Source organism: Microtus oregoni, unplaced genomic scaffold (genome assembly GCF_018167655.1).
Source record: "Microtus oregoni isolate MIOR12 unplaced genomic scaffold, Mior012 000033F_ref0000390, whole genome shotgun sequence".
In the NCBI taxonomy this organism is placed as follows: domain Eukaryota; kingdom Metazoa; phylum Chordata; class Mammalia; order Rodentia; family Cricetidae; genus Microtus; species Microtus oregoni.
Window position 1 is genome coordinate 23,013,630 of NW_024543092.1, and position 22,002 is coordinate 23,035,631.

At 51.8% G+C, this 22,002-nt stretch overlaps 1 protein-coding gene across 3 annotated transcripts in view; it reads left to right on the plus strand.

Moving 5' to 3' along the window:
• The window catches only part of Rps6ka2 (ribosomal protein S6 kinase A2), a 276,764-nt gene that overhangs the window by 215,656 nt on the left and 39,106 nt on the right, over positions 1-22,002 (plus strand). For all 3 annotated transcript variants that reach the window (XM_041680118.1, XM_041680121.1, XM_041680119.1), the window contains 5 exons: positions 1,265-1,371; positions 4,703-4,740; positions 6,479-6,621; positions 14,892-14,962; positions 16,933-17,021. In XM_041680118.1, the coding sequence (XP_041536052.1) occupies positions 1,265-1,371; positions 4,703-4,740; positions 6,479-6,621; positions 14,892-14,962; positions 16,933-17,021 (448 nt within the window). The remainder of the gene's footprint in view (positions 1-1,264; positions 1,372-4,702; positions 4,741-6,478; positions 6,622-14,891; positions 14,963-16,932; positions 17,022-22,002) is intronic.

A 22,002-nucleotide genomic window follows, 5' to 3' on the forward strand; every position in this document is an offset into this window, starting at 1 on the left:
CGGAGAGGTGCTGGTCACACATGGGAAATAGAATGGGGTGGAGGGATGCTGGGAGTGGAGGAGGGTCTATAGTCCAGGGCTGGCTCCCTCTCCCAGGGGTACCAGCTGACACTTTGTAGGACCTAAGATAGGTCTCCTTACTAGCAACTGAGCCCTGTCTGCTTGGCTGGTGACATTCACCACACATTATAGCTCTGGTCTCAAGCCACATTCAGTTTGCATGTGGGTTTTTTTGTATGTCTGCTTTCAAAGAAAATGTAGTGGTAACGTGGAGTGCAGTCTCTTCAGCACGGATGTCTCTCGGTGAGTGTTTTGTGAGGAACCCGAGGAGATGGTCCCGCGAAGGCAGCACTTCCTGTGCTAGCATGAGGACCCAAGAGTTGGGGTCTCTACCACCCATCTCAAAAGGCTGGGTCAGCAGGTCACCCCTGTGCTCTCAGCACTGGGGAACAGAGCCAGGTATGGAATCATGACATCACAGGGCCAGCCAAGTGTAACCAAATTGGTGAGCTCTGTTTTGGTGAGATTTCCTTTCTCAAAAAATAAGGTGGAGAATGACCAAGCAAGACACCTGAGATGAAGCTCTGGCCTCTGTGCACATACGTGCAAACACATCTGTATGCTTACACACGCATATATACAAAAACATGCAAGGACTCGCTGTCCCATTGAGAGTACTGCAGAAGCATGAGCGGGACAGGACAAAGCTAATGTACTGAAGGCTCCTGGCTCCAAGGCGTGCTGATACCATAACCAGCCTGGAATGCAGCACCAACCCCAACAATCACAGGCTCCCCTCCAACCAACACATTGCACTTGGCAGGATGCATCCCTCTGGGCAGAGGGCAGGTGGTTAGGCTGCCAGTTTGCACACCAGCCCAGGGGCAGGTAGAAGAGGGGAGGGAGAAAGGAAAAATTGGAGACCCGTATTCTAAGTCCTCCAACCGCTAACCATCTTGAATTCACACCCGAGCATCCCTCATAAGACGGCATCCTGGGGTTACACTGCAGCCTGAGCAGTTTGTCGGCTAAGGGCAGTTGGTGGTGGGCTGAGGTTGTGCTCACAAGGCTAACCAAATCAGCTCCGTAAGAGTGCAGCCTGCAACCGTGAGAAGTCTCCTGTAGTAGGAGTGGCGGGAAAGCGTCATGGGAGAGCCAGGATCTCTGCACACGTATTCTGGGACAGCTCTGGTTTCTGCGATGCAGGCTTTAAAACCAGCAGTCATGGGAGAAGCTGAACCCTGGTCCTTTCCCACGCCTCTAGGTCATGTTCACCGAGGAGGATGTCAAGTTCTACCTGGCTGAGTTGGCGCTGGCCCTGGACCACCTTCACGGCCTGGGGATCATCTACCGGGATCTGAAGCCAGAGAAGTAAGGGGAAAGGCATTCACAGCCTGCTGGGGCATCTGCTGCCAGCCCGCGTCAGTGGTTGTTACCTAGGATCTGACTGGGCTGGGCACCGTGACATGGGGGTGGATCCTGGGCTGGAGTTTCAAGAAGGCTAAGCAGACGTCACCGCCTTACCTTGCACAGGTGCTCAGCAAAGGCAGGGTAGGCCTGTCCACTGAGGGAGGCTAGGCCACATCCCTTCTTCACACATACCTCTCTCCCGCCCAGCAGCTACCACGCAGAGCCATGTCACACAAAGAGATTGTCCCCATCACCACCTCTTCCCTCCTGCTGTCATTCAGGCTTGGACACCTTCCTGCTGCTGCTCTAAGCTCTAGGAACATGGTTGGTTCGCCTCCTCTGAGATGGCTAGCTAGTAGATGGGTCAGATTAGTTCTCTCACGGGATCAGCTGAGGGGCAGTGGCCCCAGGGCCCCAGGTCAGTGTATATTTTCATCTCTGCTGTAGTCTAAATGAAAACAGGAACTACCTTGCAAAGTAATGGGATTCAGGGTTCTGATTTTCTTTCTGCATGGTCTGTGAGTGGCAGAATGCACAGGAGCTAGCACTGACTCATGCAGACAAGAGAGGACTTAGGAGGGGCCTCTGACCAGTCATACGGTGTCCCTGGCAGTCATGCCACCTCTGAGACGTTTCCAAACCAAGACAGCCTGAAGCCATACCTTGAGTTCAAGACAGCACATAGTCAGGACGGACATCACCCTGCTTCTCCTTCTCTTGCACCCACACTGCCCTTGGATGAAGACAGCTGCTTCTCTGAAGACATGGCTGTCATTTGGGTTTGGCGGAGTGAAGTGTGTGCAGTGTGTAGCTCTGATCATCTATTAGTCAACAAATTATCACTGACTGATCCTATGAATCTGTGAAGAAGTGACCCTGAAGGCCCTCTCTTCAGGAGCCCAGCGGGAATGGGAACTTATGACCTATACCTGACCCCTCCATGGGCAGGAGCAGGAGGTCAGAATGACACCTCAGAGCAGGTTGGATATCATGTCTCTTAGTGCTGACAGCATCCCCTGTACCCACCCACCACCCCAGGAGGCGATCACCGAGCCTGGCTTCTTCCTAGGGCTCACGCAAAGCTTATCACAAGCTTACCTCACATTAATTCAATGGAGTTCACGAGCCTTATACAAATCTGTGCCTACAGCAATGACCCCTACTACAGAAGACTTCTGTATGCTCAGAGCCATTCTGGGCATCCAGACCTTGGCTCCCACTCACTTGTAAAGGCTGGGCAGGTTCTTGGAGCTAAAGATAATAACATTTAATTACAGGATAAAAACGAAGATTTTGTGGTTCAATTAGAATTATTTGGGAATGAATCTTGCATTTGCTTAATTCTGTGCAAAGACTCAGTATGACTGAGAAGCAAAGATGAAAACATTAAACATCTGCCTCTTTAATTATAACTCAGCATGTGAGTTAATATGCCATCATTTCCCAGAAAACACTGGCTGTCCTTTAAACCTGTGGCCCATAGTTTCCATGTTGTCAATATACAGAAAATAGCATTTACCCTCAAGTGTGGCGGAGGGCACAGCCAGGTGACCATGGCGAGTTCAAATGCCACGTACCCATAGCGAGTTCAAATGCCACATACCCATAGCGAGTTCAAATGCCACGTACCCATAGCGAGTTCAAATGCCACGTACCCATAGCAAGTTCAAATGCCACGTACTATAGCGAGTTCAAATGCCACGTACTATAGCGAGTTCAAATGCCACGTACCCATAGCGAGTTCAAATGCCACGTGCCCATAGCGAGTTCAAATGCCACGTACCCATAGCGAGTTCAGATGCCACGTACTATAGCGAGTTCTGGTGTCACGTGCCCATAGTGAGTTCTGGTGTCACGTGCCCATAGCGAGTTCTAGTGTCACGTACCGATAGTGAGTTCTAGTGTCTCGTACCGATAGCGAGTTCTGGTGTCACGTGCCCATAGTGAGTTCTGGTGTCTCGTGCCCATAGTGAGTTCTAGTGTCTCGTACCATAGCGAGTTCTAGTGTCACGTACCCTCACAGTCCCTTCAGCTGAGTGCTTTTCAGCCTGCAGAGCTGTGACTATCCCAGCTACCCTCTGCACAGCTTTCTTCCACCCCGCCCAATCCTGGCAAACACAGTCTTTCTGGATGTGGAGCTCAGGGTCTTACGTGAGTGGAAACCCAGGCTTGTGGCAGGCTTCCCCACCTCTTGGGGTATTGTTTCCCTCCTCCCCAGCCACTTTCTTGTTTCTTTAGGGTAAATGGTACCTTCTGGGGCCTCATGGAGCAGACTTTATGGCAGTCCTAAAAACAGGTAGAAGTGTTGGCACCCTGAGCCTTAGGATCGCAGAGCTGCTCAGCCAAGGGTGTAAGGGAGAGGAGTGGCTAATGTCCCATCCTCATTCTCTCATGTGATGGGCATTCTCCACGTCTGCGGGATAGCTAGGAAGAGCAAACCAAAGGTCAGCCATGACATGAGGCTCTGTAGAGAACAGTTCAGGAGTCCATCGCAGGATGAAGCCGTGGGCAGCTCAGAATCCCTTTGCTGAACCCCTGCTGTGTGCATGGCTCTCACTGGAGGCCAGAATTGCTCCAAAATGTTGGGGCCAGTGCCAAGAGAGTCTGAGATTCTGAGAAGAGGGTCTCTGGGCATCAAGGGCCTCCCGAGGTCAGGGAATTTCCTCTGCAGAGGCTGTAGACATCGATGGGCCAGAACAGTTAGAAAACCCACTCTATTGTATTGGGAAGGGATCCAAGGATTGCAATCTGAAGGCTCAAAAACATGCAGCCCTGCAGGCTCATGACCAGGATCCTTGGTTCCCCTCCCCCCAGGCTCAGGGCCAGGATCCTTGGTTCTCCTCCCCCATGCTCATGACCAGGATCCTTGGTTTCCCTCCTCCAGGCTCATGACCAGACAGACTCCTTGGTTTCCCTCCCCCAGGCTCCTTGCCTGGATTCTTAGTCCGTCCCCCCACCCAGGCTCGTGACCAGGATCCTTGGTTCTCCTCCCCCCAGGCTCAGGGCCAGGATCCTTAGTTCTCCTCCCCCAAGCTCCTGACCAGGATCCTTGGTCCCCCTCCCCCAGGCTCATGACCACAGCCTTTTGCTCCCCTCTTGAGCTGGTCCAGGCTATTGGACGCAGACCACCATAAGAAAAGCTATCCAGGATTCAGCCTGTCAGAAGCCCAGGCATTGGGCAAGAGCATCACAGCTCCAAGGGGCTTTTCTCTGAGCTCTATGTGCCAAGGGACCATGAGCGCTCCGTCTTTTTTTGTTTCTCTGATGTCTGTTTTCTTTCCCTTTCTTCCAGCATCCTCCTGGATGAAGAGGGGCATATTAAGATCACAGGTTGGTTAAACAAACAAAACAAAACAAAACATACAACGGCTTCATCTCCCTTCATCACTGATTAGCCCTGATGAATTTGTGGACCACCTCGTAACAGCCCCTGTCCACTCTCTGACCTGGCTGAAGTTTTGGTGCCCAAGTGCTAGCCTTCTGTGTGTGTGTGTGTGTGTGTGTGCATGCACAGCAGAGAGAAGCTCCAACTTCTGAAATACTTCCTCTGTCTCCTACCCAAGACTCCTTCCTGGTGGCGCTGGCTCTCACACGTGTGCACACAGCAAGGGGGCACGCAGGCTTCTAAATTACCTCCCCTGTTCACCTGCCTAAGGCTCCTTCCAGGCCTGGCTCAGCATCCCTGAGTCTTTGACTAGAAGCCGTGAGCCCATGCTCCCTTAAGGCAGACACAGGGCCTGCCCAGTGGTCATAGCCTTGTTTCTCCCAGCAGCAGCGGCCCAGCTGCCCTTGTTTATATCCAGACCTTGTAGCATTGATCAGCCCAGCTACAAACATTCCGTCTCACCTCCGTGGCCCATGTGTACACCAGCTTCCAGTGACTCCCCACTGCCCATGTGTACACCAGCTTCCAGTGACTCCCCACTGCCCGTGTGTACACCAGCTTCCAGTGACTCCCCACTGCCCGTGTGTACACCAGCTTCCAGTGACTCCCCACTGCCCATGTGTACACCAGCTTCCAGTGACTCCCCACTGCCCGTGTGTACACCAGCTTCCAGTGACTCCCCACTGCCCATGTGTACACCAGCTTCCAGTGACTCCCCACTGCCCGTGTGTACACCAGCTTCCAGTGACCCCCCACTGCCCGTGTGTACACCAGCTTCCAGTGACTCCCCACTGCCCGTGTGTACACCAGCTTCCAGTGACTCCCCGTGTGTACACCAGCTTCCAGTGACTCCCCACTGCCCGTGTGTACACCAGCTTCCAGTGACTCCCCACTGCCCGTGTGTACACCAGCTTCCAGTGACTCTCCATGTGTACACCAGCTTCCAGTGACTCCCCACTGCCTGTGTGTATACCAGTCCCCAGTGGCTGCTGTAACAAGTTACCAGAAACACGATTTACCACTTTACCGTTCTGGAGCTGTTAGATGTCAAGACTGGCCCCTGGGGAGAATCACTGGCCTTGAGGTTTTGAGCTCCCATGTACCCCCTCCTCTTCTGCAGTGCCAGCCTCTTGCAATCTCTCTGGTTCTCCCCTCCCTAAGGTCACTTGGACCATCGGTTAATACCCTACTCAGGATCCATACTGTGTGCCTGCACATTCTCTTCACACCGTAAGACAGTCTGTTCACAGGTTCTAGGCTTTGGGCTCCATTTTCCTACCCTGTCCTGGCCTCATCTCCATGTGCACTGAAACCCGCTGAGTCTACTTAACAAGCACCTGCTTCCCAAGCGGGTGCCAGCAATGCTTCCTTTCCTCCTGCAAGAACCACACCTCACTCCTCCCCTTCTGGGCCCCTCAGCCTGCATCACCCCTTGCTGATACATGGGAAAGGCTCTCTGGGAATCCATGTTCGTTACCAAGAAGTGAGCCCCTTGCTGCTATGACAGAGCTCGTGGTATGGGAGCCGGGGAGGGCCAGGCTCTGGAAGCACATTCAGCCTGAATAGTACAATGTCCTGGAGGTCCTAGGTCTCTGAGATGGTGTGAATCAAGGGGTTTGTCCACATAGACGTGGGGCTGTGCCTCAGGCTCAGGCAGTGTGTGTGTGTTGTGCTTGTGTTTAGATTTTGGCTTGAGCAAGGAGGCCATCGACCACGACAAGAGAGCCTATTCGTTCTGTGGGACTATTGAATACATGGCACCTGAGGTGGTGAACCGGCGGGGCCACACGCAGAGTGCCGACTGGTGGTCCTTCGGTGTGCTCATGGTAAGGTTTCCCCGCTCATTTCCTCTGTAAGGGAGGCTGTTCCCCAGATGACTTCCTCATCCCAGCTTGATCGAGATGCTGGAAACTGGAGGGGAATCAGGCTTTGAAAGGCCCTGGCCCTGTCTCTTTCCTGCTCGGGAGGACGGTGAATTTGATATACCTGGAATGTGAAGACAGGCAGGGGCTCCTCTGTTAAACATACCTCTCTTGTTTCAGATGAAACCTTTTGCCATGTTGTAAAATTTGGCCTGCACCGAAGTGTCCATGGAGCTAGCCAGTTTTCTATTTGCATTTAGAGATGCTGCTCATTTCCCAATCTGGCTGCTTCCCTTTCTCCTCTTCCCACCCCAGCAGGACAGGGTGCTCATTGGCCACTCACATCTCCCTGCAGGCCGTTTTCATTGCTGTGGAATCTAACACCAGTGATTCCCAGCATCCCTTTAGTGTGCGCATTTAACACCAGAAGAAACTGAGACTATGAGACCCTCAGTAGATGCTGCAGTAAGAAAGGCCCAGGCAGCTCTCAGCAGGTCCTGTGCATCCAAATACACGCCTCTCAGACACAGCCAGCTGTCATCCTCTACCTGTGTGATCCAGAGCCCTGGTTCAGATTTGCCACTAAGGATGTCTTGAAGCCTCAAGGGGCCATGGTCATCCATACTTGGGGCCTCAGCTATCCCCAAGGCTGGGAAACTCTAGCTGTGTAAAACTGCTAACTTCTGAGGGCCCTTCCAGCCAGCTGGGGAGAGACTAACTCTCACTAAGAGATGCTCCCACCACCCTGGGTCAGAACCATACTTTCTCTTCCCTGTCAGATCTTCACGAAAGCTGGCTGGCGATCATGGATTATCACAGTGTGCTGCATCCCATGAGAGACGGCGGGCGGCCATCAGCAGCCCCTCTCCCCTGTACCCTAGGCTGGTGCTCATGGCTGTGATACCCCTTTTTAGGACTGTCATAAATTCTGCTCTGTGAGATCCCAGGAGGTACCACCCACCCTGAAGGAAGGAAGCAACAGCTTGAGGGGCAAGCCTGCCACATGCCACACGCTTACACTTGTGTAAGTTAGCGGTGCAATGTGAGGAAGGGCTGTCACAGAGGTGGCAACAGTGCTGGTGATGGTTATCCAGACCTGAGGGCAGCGGCTAGAATACAGACAGGTCTCCTCCTGAAGGCCACCAGCCATGTCTGTGGTCCCAGGGTTGACACAAAGTGTCTTATTTACAGATTGAAAGAGTCCTGTCATTGCATGTGCTGAGAGACAGTTAACTGCTCTCTTCGGGGTGATGTTTGCTCAGGTAGCTATGCTCACACGCAAACACTGTTTTCCTTAGATCTGCTGGCACAGTTCTCAAACTTCCTGACTGACATTTCCGTACAGTTCCTCGTGTTGTGGTGACCTTCAACAGTAAAACTATCTCATTGCTGCTTCATAACTGTCATTTTGCTGCTGTTACGAATCGTAATGTAAATGTCTGACATGCAGTATATCTGGTAGGAGACCCCTATGGGTGAGAACCACTGTCCTGGCAGGGTGATGGGTGTTTGCTGGTAGGGAAAAGGGGGATGGAGGTGATGCCCCTCCCTTGAAGTCCTTCCATCCCTTCCTGCAGGCTTTACTGAAAGGTCTGAAATCTCCTTTGCTGAGTCTGGCTGTAGGTCAGGAGTGGCTCTTCCTTGCTGCCCCACACTCCTGAGAGCTCAAGCCCTCGTCCACGCTTCCCCTTGTCTCCCACAGCTGCTGACCAGCGGTCTGCACGGCAGGGCTGCAGATAGACCTTGGTATAGGGAAGGAGGTCATGGACTTGTGCTCTCTGACAGGGCAGCTTATGGGGTGGGGGGAGGTATGAACGGGGCCAGACAGCTTCCCATATAGTCCTAGGCAAGAGCTACCCTTGGGTGCCTTTCCTGACCCTAAGCTGTCCCTGGCTGCCTTTCTGCAGCTCCTGGGCATTCTGGTCACAACATTACATCTCTCTTCTGTCACTGAATGTTTGGAAACTTCCCCAGCTCAGATGTCACCTGCCCCAGACTCCCTGGCACGGCAGTCCTGTACTCTGAGTCTGCTTCCCAAGGACAATGGGAATGCAGTGGTCCCAGCATGCAATGTCCCCATGACCTTTACCCTACCTGGGTCTCACTCTCTCCCAGAGTTTGCAAAGCTGAGACAGGGAGCCAGCTCCTGCTTCCAAGGGTGTACTTACTGTAGTGGCTGTCACACGTACCCACCAGGATCCATTGTGGTCCAGGTTCTCATACATAGAGGACAGTCCTGCTGGATGGCTCAGTTGTTGGGGGACAGTCCTGGATGGCTCAGTTGTTGGGGGACAGTCCTCTTGCATGGCTCAGTTGTTGGGGGACAGTCCTCTTGCATGGCTCAGTTGTTGGGGGACAGTCCTCTTGCATGGCTCAGTTGTTGGGGGACAGTCCTCCTGGATGGCTCAGTTGTTGGGGACAGTCCTCCTGGATGGCTCAGTTGTTGGGGACAGTCCTCCTGCTGGATGGCTCAGTTGTTGGGGACAGTCCTCCTGCTGGATGGCTCAGTTGTTGGGGACAGTCCTCCTGCTGGATGGCTCAGTTGTTGGGGACAGTCCTCCTGTATGGCTCAGTTGTTAGGGACAGTCCTCCTGCTAGATGGCTCAGTTGTTGGAGACAGTCTTGCTGGATGGCTCATTTGCTGGATGTCATGACACTTGGTTTCATTCATCAGCTTGACTGGATAAAGTCACATCTTGCTCATTAATGAGGCGCACTTTGGCCTGTCTGTGAGGCCTTTCTATAGAGTCTGAGAGAGGAAGACTGGATGTGGGCAGTAGCATCAGTCCGGGACTGAATAAGTGTGGGAAAATGTGTCCTAGCATTCATCAGTATGTCCTGACCTGACCAGACGTGAACAGGCCCTGCTTGCCACCACCTTCCCTACAGTGGTGGCTGGAGCCTTCTCAGCATGAAAGACAAACTGACCCTTGCTCTCTGCATGGATCAGCAACTGTTCCTATTGCTTGGCACACAATGTGAGGGGAAGTCTATGGTGCTGGGGAAGGCGTGGCAGTTAGAACGTTACTGATTGTGGTGGCAGGAGCTTTAGGTAGTCGGTCATGTCATAGCTACAACCAGGAAATGAAGAGGAAGGAATGCCACTGCTCAGCTGGGGTCCCACTCCTTTCTCTGTCCAGGACCCCAGCACATGAAATGGTGCCACCCACTCTCAGTGGTGGGGGGGTCTCTCTGGAAACACGATTGTAGACATACCCACAAGTGTGTCTCCTAGAAAACTGTCAGTCCAGTAAAGCTGACAATTGAGATTAACCATCATGTCTCCCTATGGGGTATTTCATCCCAGCTCAGAGAACAGCGTTAATCAGCCTGAAGTTCCTTTCATTCTAGCTAGAACTCAACTCTGCAGGCCACGCCTTGGGGCAGCTGGGAACATGCAGTCAGGGCTTCCAGCACCGTGACTCCCCTAAAGCAGGCACAGTGTCACGGGCTACAGCGAAAGACCATGCTGTCACTTGACGGTGTCTGGGACACCCTCATCTGAGCCCCCCAATCTCTAAGCATGATGGGACCGAAATGAAGATCAAGGCTCAGAGAAGAATGAGTGGCAGATCCTAATACCCACAATCCCCTTTGTCATGCTCAAGCAGTCACGTGATGACCGGCTTCTCTCAGGATGGCCCATGGCAGCCTCAAGTTCCCAGTGCTTTCTTGGGTAACAGCAGAAGTTACCCAAGAAACTGGTTCCAGTAGGACACCAGCGTGTCCTGTTACCTGCTTAAAGGATCGTTTGGGGACTGCTTATGTTGTGAGGTGCTTTATAGTCAGGAGACCTGAGCCCTACAATGGAAATGAGGACTTAGGAAGCCTGAGCAGACCTGACCTCTAGGATGGCCTGGAGAGGTGTGTGCTATTCATAATTCCATAGACTGGGGACTACCCCCCCCTCGGTGACATAAGAGCCTGGGGCCGCATCTGAGTGCTGAGCCGGCCATTGACCTCAGAGCCTTAGGTCAGCGTGGACCACTCTCTACAACATACTGTGCCCGCTGTTCAGAAACGCAGGGGAACCCAGGCAATCATATGAGACCAGAGCCAACCGACTAAGACCCAGTCAAAGTTCTGCCAACCACCGCTAACCCTGCCATACTGGGACCTCAGTCAGGGAGTCAGTCTGTTGGTCTCCACCAGCCCCAGCTCTCCATTGTGGAGACACTGATTCTGTCTCAGCATAGACTTGGCTCCTGTGTGACCTGTGAACCATCAGAGAAAGACCCAAGTGTCTCCAGCTGGGGGTGCACTGGCCTGGTGTGAAGTGTGGCTGGGGACACAAGGTCAGCGACTTGTCCCTGTGAGCCCTGGCCCCTCCCAACACGGAAGTCCCTGTGGCTGGAAACCCTAGGCTGGTTCTACTTTAGGTCTCTGTGGCTCAAGGGAGCTTTGCCTCTGTCAGTTTTCAGATCAAACTTGTGGTTTCTTTTTAAGAATGTTGACCAGTGAGTGGACTTGAATGTTTACTCCCATGACGATCCCCTTCCAGAGAATCTTCTCACACAGCTATCAGGAGGCTGCAGGAGAGGGGTGCTCACACCTGTCTCCAGCTGCCCATGACCCTTAGCTCTCCCTTAAGCCAGGACTTCACCTTAGATACCGACCTCCCTGACCTCCACAGACTGGATTTGGGATGCCAATGCCCAAATCCATGGCAATTTGAACTGCTGACTTTGGAGTCGCTCCCTGGGGTCTGAGAACTGCTTCTGGGGAGTACCATTTCTCATCCTGGGAGCATCGTAGCTACGCAAGTGAAGCTTGTCCGTATCTCATGGAGTCACGTGGAGTGTTGCTCACACATGTGTGCTTTCATGGGAGCCAAAGGGACCTTGGCTGCTGTCATTTCACTCAAGAGCCGTGGTGGCATCTAACACCAGGGTACAAGTCTCATCAAGGGGAAGCCATGTACCAGGCCCTGAGTCAAGACAAAAGACTGACATTTCCTAAGCATCACTCAGAAATGAGCACCTTTCTGTGGTCTCTTGGGGTCTGGAGATAAAGCCAGAGAGGCTTCAGAAGCAGGAGAGCATCACCATTGTCTCATATCATGAGCAGGCCCTTAGCGAGCATTCCTGTGTGCCCGTGTGTTGTCATGAGCAGACACTTACCTTAGCGAGCATTCCTGTGTGCCCGTGTGTTGTCATGAGCAGACACTTACCTTAGCGAGCATTCCCGTGTGCCTGTGTGTCGTCATGAGCAGGCCCTTAGCGAGCATTCCTGTGTGCCCGTGTGTTGTCATGAGCAGACACTTACCTTAGCGAGCATTCCTGTGCACCCCTGCGTTGGTTTCTACCATGCAGACCTAGAAATGAACCACATGAAGGGAGAAATGAGCAGAGAGCACGGGCTTTGAAAGCCAGAAAGAAATCACTAAACGGATGTTGCCACACATTGTTCTGGCGCACCAGCCTGCACCATGGCTCCATTTCTGCAGCAAGGATTAGAAGGCCACAGGTTGGACATATTTGCATTCTAGGCAGTCACAGGCTCTTTCTTGGAAATGGGATTTCATGAGCGCCATAAATAGACTGCAAGGATGAGCGGAGCAGAAAGCGTTCCTCTCACTGGCACCCTATTTTGAGATGGTAATTTCTATAATCAGCTTATGCGTGCTCATCCTATTTATCCAACGAGTCTCTCCTCTCCAGGCCGAGCATCCAGCCTTTCACTTTCATGATGTTTGTCTAATTTTGAGCTCTCATCTGTTGCTCTCGCCTTTTATTACTGATGCATTTGTTGTCGCCTGCAGCCCGATCGTCTGTGCACTTTAATCACACATGGGACCAGCGGCGGGCGCAGTGTGACAGGGTGAACCTCAGAGCCCTGAACCGGGAGGGCCATGTTCAACCCCTTTAAACGCTTGTCTACAAAGAGAAAACCGATGATACGTTGTTAAGCATCCCTCTCTCGCCCCTCTCCCACCAAAACCTTCCTCTCCAGCAAGTCTCGCTCCACTCTCATGACATATTCATGTGGGAGGTGAAATGACTAAAATTCATTATGTAAATGTATGAAACTGTCAAACAATAATAAAAAGATTAAAAACTGTAACCTCCTCTCTCTCTAAGTTTATAACTTCTCTCTGTTAGCCTGTCAGCTGTGGTTGGCTTTCTCTAGCACCTCAGCTGGATTTGAACCCCCTAGGAGACACACCTCTCAATGTGTTTGTGAGTCATTTCCAGAGAGGCCTAACTGATGAGGAAAGACCCTCCCCAAATATGGGCAGCACCACCCACAGACTGGAGAGGGAGAGAGAAGAAACCGGCAGGCAACGCCAGCTCTGTCTTTCTGCTTCCCGACTGTGGATGTGGTGTGCCTCATGCCTTCCCTCCAGCACTGGCTGCCTGCGAACTTTGCTTTCCTTGACTGCTTTACACAACAATGAGAAAAGTTAATGTGTTATCACCCCCGAAGTTCAGGAAGCGTTTAAGTGTCTTTCAGTTCAGAACAGCGGCTCTTAACCTCCCAACGCTGCGACCCTTTTAACACAGTTCCTCATGCTGTGATGCCCCCCAACCATAGAATTTGTTTTGTTGCTACTTCATAACTGTAATTTTGCTACTGTTATGAATCGTAATGTAATTATTTGGTATGTGGGATATCTATTATGCAACCCCTGTGCAGGGTCATTGGATCCCCAGGTTGAGAATCACTGGTCTAATATATTCTGTTAGTGGGATCCTAGCTGGAGACATCTTAGGTGTACAGCAGTAGACGTTTTGTTGCATGTTGGCTCATCCACATATGTTACAGAACTTTCATAGTAAGCATGAACAGTTTTGTGTAGTAGGAGGTCAGTGCTCTGAGTGTCTTTAAATGAGGGCATCAGGCCAATTGTCTCGGTCTTTGAATGATGGCATTAGGACAATTGTTTCTGTCTTTGTTCTCATGTCTCCCAGGATTTTCACAATGCAAAGCAAAGACACTGGACCATAAGTTAAGGGGCAGAGGCAGGTGCAGTGAAAATATCAAGGCACTCGCAGGTTTAGTGTGACCGCTTAAAGACCTCCAGGCAGGCTGCTGCCTCCTCATCTGGACTGAAGTGAGCAGTGCTCACAGTAGATGCTTCACATATGTCTGCAGGCTTTGGTATCTCGTGTGCATGGCGGGGTTTGCTACTGCTGCCTTCACCTCTCAACGGCAGTGTTGGGGGCATGATGGAGGTGGTGGTGATGGAGGAGGAGGTAGTGGTGTAGGTGGTGGTGATGGAGGAAGAGGTAGAGGTGGAGGAAGAGGTAGAGGTGGAGGTGGTGGTGGTGATGGTCGTGGTGGTGATGGAGGAAGAGGTGGTGGTGTAGGTGGTGGTGATGGTCGTGGTGGTAGTGATGGAGGAGGAGGTGGTGGTATAGGTCGTGGTGGTGGTAGTGGTGGCTGTGGTCATTGTGGTGGTTATGGTAGTGGTGGTGGTGGTGATGGAGGAAGAGGTAGAGGTAGAGGAGGAGGTAGAGGTGGAGGAGGAGGTAGAGGTGGAGGTGGTGGTGATGGTCGTGGTGGTGATGGAGGAAGAGGTGGTGGTGTAGGTGGTGGTGATGGTCGTGGTGGTAGTGATGGAGGAGGAGGTGGTGGTATAGGTCGTGGTGGTGGTAGTGGTGGCTGTGGTCATTGTGGTGGTTATGGTAGTGGTGGTGGTGGTGGTGGCTGCAGTGGTGGAGGCAGTGGTGTTGATGGTGATGGAGGTGCTGGTAATAACTGTAGGATCCAGGCCTCAGCCTCTGGAGCCCACAGAATCAACACTTTTTTTGTGAGTAAGAAACCCATGATCAGCGAGGTCTGCCCCCCTCCCCCCCAGGCCCCACCTTATCTCAACTCCCTTCCTAAGCAGTGCTGTTTCCTGTGTGGGAGTCTTTGTGAGAGATTTCTGGCTCCCTCTGGTCCCCATCAGGTGTTATTAATGGGCTATACCCAGGATCCTTCCCATCAGAGACAAAGGGCATGCAGGGGTCCTTGTGAGCAGGCTTCCTCCTGCTCATCACCCCCCAGCCTTCCTCTTAGGCTGCTCTGACCTCTCTCCTGCTGCCACAGCGCTCACCAGGGAAAGAAAGCCCTAACCCACATATACTGTAGTCAATCACCAATCACCGTGTTCGTCCTTCTGAACCTCTCCAGCTAGAATGGGAACCTGGAGGCCAAGGTCCCGGTGCCTCACCACGGGGCTGCTGTCCCACTGATGGATGGGGTTGGGGATGAAGGAACAAACTCATCCGTTCTCTTTTGCTCTACAGTTCGAGATGCTCACAGGGTCCCTGCCGTTCCAGGGGAAGGACAGGAAGGAGACGATGGCCCTTATCCTCAAGTGAGTATCGGTACCTTCTTCAAAGTAGACACTCCACCCAGGAGCTGAGTCATGGGCTTTGTGTCGATAGCTGAGGAGGAGGTGGGCTGCTGAGTTCAGTGGGAGCCGCGGTGTTGGGAAGAGCCGTCTGTCTCTTCATCACCATGGATGGATTGCATGCCGGCTGTGTGTGTGAACCTTGGCTGTCCTGGAAGACCCACTGGGGAATTCTGATGAACTTTCAGACGTAGATAAACTCACGTAGATTGTCCGGTGTTGGCTTCCAGGTGATGACAGTGGTCTCCTGGGTGGCAGAGAGGGCACAGGTGCAGGCTTCCACTCTCCCTGCTGACCCTGTGCACGGTAACCTGCACCCCACCCAACTGCAGCAGGCACCTGGTGGTTGCAAACCGTTTCTGACTCTGTCTCCTCAGACTCATTTACCTAAAGAACAGGAGAGCTCTAGGGCCACAGAAAAGGCCATCGACCACTGTTGAACCCTTGGCCACCTGCTATAAAGTCCTTGATGAGCTGGGCATAAGAGATGGAAACCCCAAATCAGTAAGGGTCCCATGAAAAGTCACAGTACTGTCCTTGTGCCCCCCACTAGAATGTTGGCATAAAAGGATTTTACTAAACTTAGGAGACATTAGACATTGCAAGCTATACCTTTACGACTTCCTCCTGTATAGACAGGACAGAAGGTAGAAACTCTACCACAGGGACACATCACAAAGCCTTGCATGATTCAGGATTTCCTTGTGGTCTTCCAGGGCAGCCAGTGATCCTGTATGCATCTGATCCATGTGCTTACTAGGTAGCTGCCAATAGTTGTACCCTGTGTTCTTGGGGGAGCACCTTTGTTCCCTGGGGTTTAATGGGAACTTGTTTTACTTTTGGTGAAAGCTGGGGCAGTCCTCCCAGCAAACCCATATGGGCCCGTGTCTGTCCAGGCTGCGGGTCAGGCCACACTCAGTGCCTGGTGCTGGGTAAGCCAATGTTCCGGTTCCAGGCCTTTGGGATGCTCCTTTTGCAGACCTTCTCCATAGTTCTACTTGCCAGGGAAGTAAGAGGACACTGTTCCCAGGGTGCTGGGAAGGAACTCACTGAATACCCTCGCTTGCTTAAGGGAACATGGCATTAGGAAAACTTTGTTTCCATGGGCGGTGCTGTCGGTGCTCGGGGGATCCCTGCTGCTGAGTAAACAGAACAGAATACTGGGAAGAAGGGAAGTTAGGCAGACACCATGCATCTCCTCTTTGGGCAGGCATGATGAAGCTCCAGCCCAAGATGGACGTAGGCTAGAATCCTACCTGGTAAGCTACTGCCTCGTGGTGCTACACAGATTATTAGAAATGGGTTAGTCGAGATGAGAGAGTAAGCCAGTAAGAGACTAGAGCTAATGGGCCAAGCAGTGTTTAAATGAATACAGTTTGCGTGTTGTTATTTCGGGTGTAAAGCTAGCCATGTAGGGAGCTGGACGGGAAGAAAAGCAGGCCTGCCCGCAGCTCATACTACAGGATCTGAAAGATGAATGGAGCCAGGAGGGAGAGAGAAACTTATTTTAGGTAAGGAACAACATAAGCTAAGTCTTTGTTGCTATTGAACTGAATTAATTCATACCTTGAAGACAGTAGTTTATCTTTTAATTCCTCTTCCCTTGGTTTGCTGTTGATTCTAATCAGGCTGTGCTGAAAGCCTGGGAATTCATTGGTGCATACCATGATACATGTGTTAATTTGACTATTAAGTAGCAGTTGTGGAAATTGCACACTTTTAATTTTGAATATGATCAACAGCCAGCTACAAGTTGCATAAGCTGAAGCTCTTCACATGGTTTTAGGCAGAGCGGGGTCCTCAGGCGAGTGCTGGCACCGTCGTCCAGATGTTTGGGGGACTGTTACCTTGCAAGCAGAGCGGCTCACAGAACGGGGCACCGCACTTTCCCTTTGTCCTCTCCCTTCTCACCTGTGTTCCCGTCTGTCTTCCAGAGCCAAGCTGGGCATGCCCCAGTTCCTCAGTGTGGAGGCACAGAGCCTGCTGAGGGCCCTCTTCAAGCGGAACCCCTGCAACCGGCTAGGTAAGGGTCCCCACGGTACCCCCTCCTGCAGGAATGCAGCGAGGCTGCCCTCTAGACCCCCTTAGGAATGTGGGGGTCACCGTTCAGTGCCCCGTGGGGACATGGAAGACTCCCTCCCTGGGCCCTAACTCTGACTGAACTATGTGCTTGGCCTTGCTGAGGTCACAGGAAGCAGAGGGTCCCTGAAGCGAGGGAACACTCGCATGTGGTCTAAACTGCACAGACACGTGATCTTATTAGGATTGCTGAAAGGTGTATGATTCTCAATGTATCTTTTTGTTTTTTAATTCTCCGCTTTTGTACAAAACCCCTATATTTTCTTTTGGTCCCGTGTCTCTTTAAGAACTCTATAAACTACAGATAGAATGGTTGAAAGGTCACTTCTATTTATGGCCTCTTAAATTAAGAAGCCCAACACATACAGAGCCCAGACTTACTGTAGCATTAACCAAGCACCGCCCCCTTTCCCCAACTGTACTGGATTTACTGCTTGGCCTGGAAACCCTTGGGGGATGGACTGAGCCGTAAAGATGGAGTAAGGGTCCTGTGGCAGTCTGGGCGCAGCATGCTGGTCGTATGGCTTATCCCACAGATGAGCAGAAGCAACACAGGCCATTGGCTCTGCTTCACAGGTAGGAACACTTCATTCAGAGGCAAGTCAGGAAATATTTCATTCTAGAAGAAATAATTAGATTTTCCTCTCTGCCTGGCTCAGGCCTCGTTTACTTCCTTTCGTGTATCAGCTTCCATTCGGGGAACTTGTGCAGTCATTTACGATCTTCGGTTATTAGAAAATGTCTATTAAAAGCCCTGTCCCCCTTCCTAGGACTTCCTCCTAGCATGCGAGGTGACTTGTTCACAGTGTGTGGTCTGAGGAATACAGGCCTGTGCTATGCTAGTCCAGCAGTGAAACAGCCACATTCGACTTCTAATCCAGGCTTCACGCCAGACACAGCTATTCCCTCCCAAGGTTGCTTTAGAAAAAGTCTGCTTCACGAGCGTATCAAAGACATATCTGCTGTAGTCTTTGTCCTTGGCGTTACCTCCCTCCTCACCCATGACCATCAGTCCTAGACACAGGCAAGGTCTGTGGGGGAGCAGCCCCAGTGAGGATGGCTGCTTCACAACCGACATGGATTTGCCTCTAGTGGAGTGTACAGGAGACACTGGAGAGGGTGCTCGTCCTGCATGGAGCCTGGGATTCCCTCTGTGGCCAAGCTTGTGAGGCATCGTGAAATGGGCTGCCCCAGTGCGGACTTTACAGTTAGGCCCAAGAGCTGGGGCTGTTCCCCAGCTGACCAGAGCACTTTACCTGGCAAGAGCCCATCAAGATGACCCATAAGGAGGTGACAGTCCCGGGTAAGCAGCTATGGTCCCCAAGGCGCCAGTGAGGTGATGAGATGGAAATCCCCAGGATGGGAATGTGTGGAGCCACGGTGGAATCCTTGGCATGGCTGTGCGTACAGGGTTGTGTGTGTTGGACTCTTGATTTGGAGGAAACCCATGGGTCAGAGTCTCTCTGTGCTGTTGTTCTTGGATCGGTTACACAAATCTCAGCTAGGACCTGAGACCTCAGCCAAGAATCACTGTGGCTTCTCATGGGACCAAGAGGGTTATGATCATCCTTACTGGGTAATGTACGCTCACATGTAGTGGTCTAAGGCCCCTGTCGCTCTCTGAACTGCCAGCTTTGCCTTGCTGTGTTCCTTGGTTCCTGGTAGGGAAGGCAGTTGTGTACTCAGGGGCAGTGACTCCTGTTTATTCAGGCCTGCTGCAAGCAAGAACGCCCACCCTGAGGAGTGGGGCATGGAGGACGGGACACTCCTTCTCAGTCAGGGAGCACAGTAATGTCCGCTGGTGTCCACACCGGGGAGGACACTGGTCCCGGAACTGACCTCCGACTACACTTCCTTCAGCCTATTCCCCCTCTTTGGTGAGCAGCGCTGAGATCAACCTCCCGGGGCACAGGGCTAGCACTTGCTCCAGACTGATTTTCTTTGAGATGCTGAGGGTCCCCACATCCAGCATTGCTCATGCTAAGCAAACACTTCATGCACCTCCACCCCTTCTATTCCTCTTGACACAGGTCTTATTAAGTTACCCAGGCTCCTCTGGAATCCACTCCTTATCCAAGTAGGCCTTGAATTTTTGAGCATTCTGTTTTGGTCTCCAGAGGAGCTAGGTCAGAGCATACCGGAACACCCCCACCCCTCAGAACACACTGCTTCAGAATCGCTTCGTAGCTCTCAGGTTCCCCAAAATGCAGGAGAACCCGTTCACTCTGAACCCCAGAGCTCCGTCTAGAGCTCAGCCCTGCTTCCGACCGTCTTCTGAAGTTTTGATCCTAGCCTGATCTTTCTTGCAATCCTGGGGTACTCCTTGGTCCCTTCCTGAGTGGCCTAAACTGTCCAGTGTAAGTACAGCCATGCTGAGTGGGACCCTGAGACAGTCAGGGGATGGTGAGAGCCGCTGCTTAGTGCATAGGTGAACAAGTCATGTGACCTGCACTGTGCTCCAGCAGCCACCCTGGGTCAAGGGCTTGTGGTGGTGCTGTAGAGTAGCTCAAAGGAGAACCCTGATCCATTTATAAATGGAGGCATCTGATGAGAACTACTTTGGGCTGCAAAAATGTATTTCTGCTTGTGGGGGGTCTGTCACAGGAGGCCATGTGCTGATGTAGGTTTTGAGGCATCACCTGGCAGCTGGGCTCCCGCTGTCATAGTGTTCTGTCCTCTGTGACCTGTCTTTTCATTCCCATGCTTGGCTTATGATCAGCAAGTAGCTGCAACAGCTCCAGGAGGCCATAGCATCTGTATTGAAGGGAGGAGGGACAGAGCAAGCAAATGCTTGTGTCCCTTTGTGGAGAAAGCGTATTTGAAAATCCCCCCAAAGCTTACTATCACTTCTTGTTTATAGAACTTGCTCACCTGGCACTTCTGAGTAGAAGAAAGGCAGAAAGCAGGCATCTGTGGTTGGGGCGACATAAGAAAGGCTGGGGACCAGGTTTCCTTAGCAGCCACCAGGGTCAGCGAGAGGGTCCAACAAGTCACAGCTGGTGCAGGCAGGTGTGCTGTCTGCTCACCTTGGACCTGGGCTGCTAGACGATGAAAGAAATCCCTGGGAGCATTTGCTGATGCTGAGAGAACGGGAAAGGTGAGACTAGACACTCCAAGAAGGTTGGAGATGCGGGGCTCAGTGATAGCCAGTTTGGCACCCAGCCAGGTCTTTAGTCCAGCCCTCTCCATTGTCCTCATCACGGGGTAAAGCAGAAGAAATGATGACAGCAAATGGTTTGCCTGAGTCCCACTCCCGGCTAGGATGGAGGCTGGAGCTCTTGTTCACTCGGGGATTCTCCACCAGAGACTTTCAGATGTTCTCGCCACATCAGCATCCACAGCCGAGAAGTTCCTCTCTGGTCTCCCCGCGGTGTGGTATTGTGGCGCTCAGACCTGCTTAGGAGCAGCTGTTTCTGGCCATTCCATCTTCCTGGACTGGGGATGCCACGGCTGTAGACTCATTTTGCCAACATTGTGTTTTGACTCCAGAGTATAAAAATCAGTATTCCTGCCCCGTTGATTTCCCGGAGGAGAGAACAGCATGTTCACTCCAGCATGTATAAGGGTCTCCACAGAAGTGAAGGGTTCCTTGTTAGTTAGGGCCGTAGATGGTGGAACACACAGGCTCTTGCTGTCTGAGCCTCTGTGCCTATCCACAAGTGTGTATTGGCCCTGACCTGGGACTAACTAAGTGACCTTGGGAGTCAGCTCTTCTCACTGAGGAGTGAGGTCAGTTGGTCCCTGAGGTCCTTCCTGACTTCACCAGCGCAGGGCTCTGTGTTCCCTCTCCCTCATCCAGGGAGACATCCTGGGCCCTCATCTCAAATGTGGAATTCGTGCAGCTCATAAAACTGGCCCATCACAGCATCCAGCTCGTTCCTGTGCTTGTCCAACCATGAGCTTTGGGGAACCTGTTATATCTGGCTTTTGTCATAAACACCTGCTTTTCAGGACATCAGGAAAACATAAGGGCTCCTTGTCAGAAGCCTCAAAATAGGGGACATGCCCTTCACGACCACAACGGTGCTTGGGACACAGCCATCTATTGTTCAAAAGCTATCACCAGGGCTGACAGCCAAAAGGGCTTTGGTGTTCTGGAGCAGTGTCAGGTCAGAGTCCTGTGTAGAACCTGAGTCGGAGCCAGCATCGGCACCTCACTAACTGTGGCAGGACCACTGTCACATCATGCCCACAGGGTCTCCCATCGAGATAGACAGACTTTTGCAAAACGCTCTCTATGTTCATTTTGTCTCTCTGAGTCCTTGGAGATCTGCCAGACTTGCAGATAAACTGTCTTTAATTCACACATGGATTCTATACTCAATTTACACCAAGGTTGTCCCTCTTCTCTCTTCACCTGCCAAGAACCCCCTGAATTCTCACCACGATTGCATTTGCTGAATTGCATGAAAAATCTCAATTTATTTTCCTTGAATTTTACACACTTTTATTCTGTATAGCCAATGGGCATTAAAGATAGGTAGATTTAGAAAACCAGAAGAAAGATAATTATATAACATTTTAGTCTTAATGGATTTGCGTGTATTTTGAGATTGTATTTATCAGCTTCAGTGGCTTCCAGCAAGGGCTTCAATTCCTTACCAGACTTCTGTCTCACACAGGCAGCTGCAAGTGCAGACTTCTTGCTTCCTGACATCTTCAAAACTGTTTTTGTTTTGTAGTGTTGGGGTAAAACAAAAAGCCCTGGTTTTTTTACACCTTGCAAATTTGGATGGGGGTATTGTTTTGGTGACCTTTAGAACTGATGGCACCCTGAGACGCTGGTCAGAATTTATCTCACCCTAATTCCAGCTAAATGATGAAAGCCTGTGATCGTCGTCCAGTCAGCTCCACTTTAGGGATTGCATCTCCTTCAGGCATGCTGACAGATGTCCCCGGAAGCACTCGGCCAGAGCAGCGAGGTT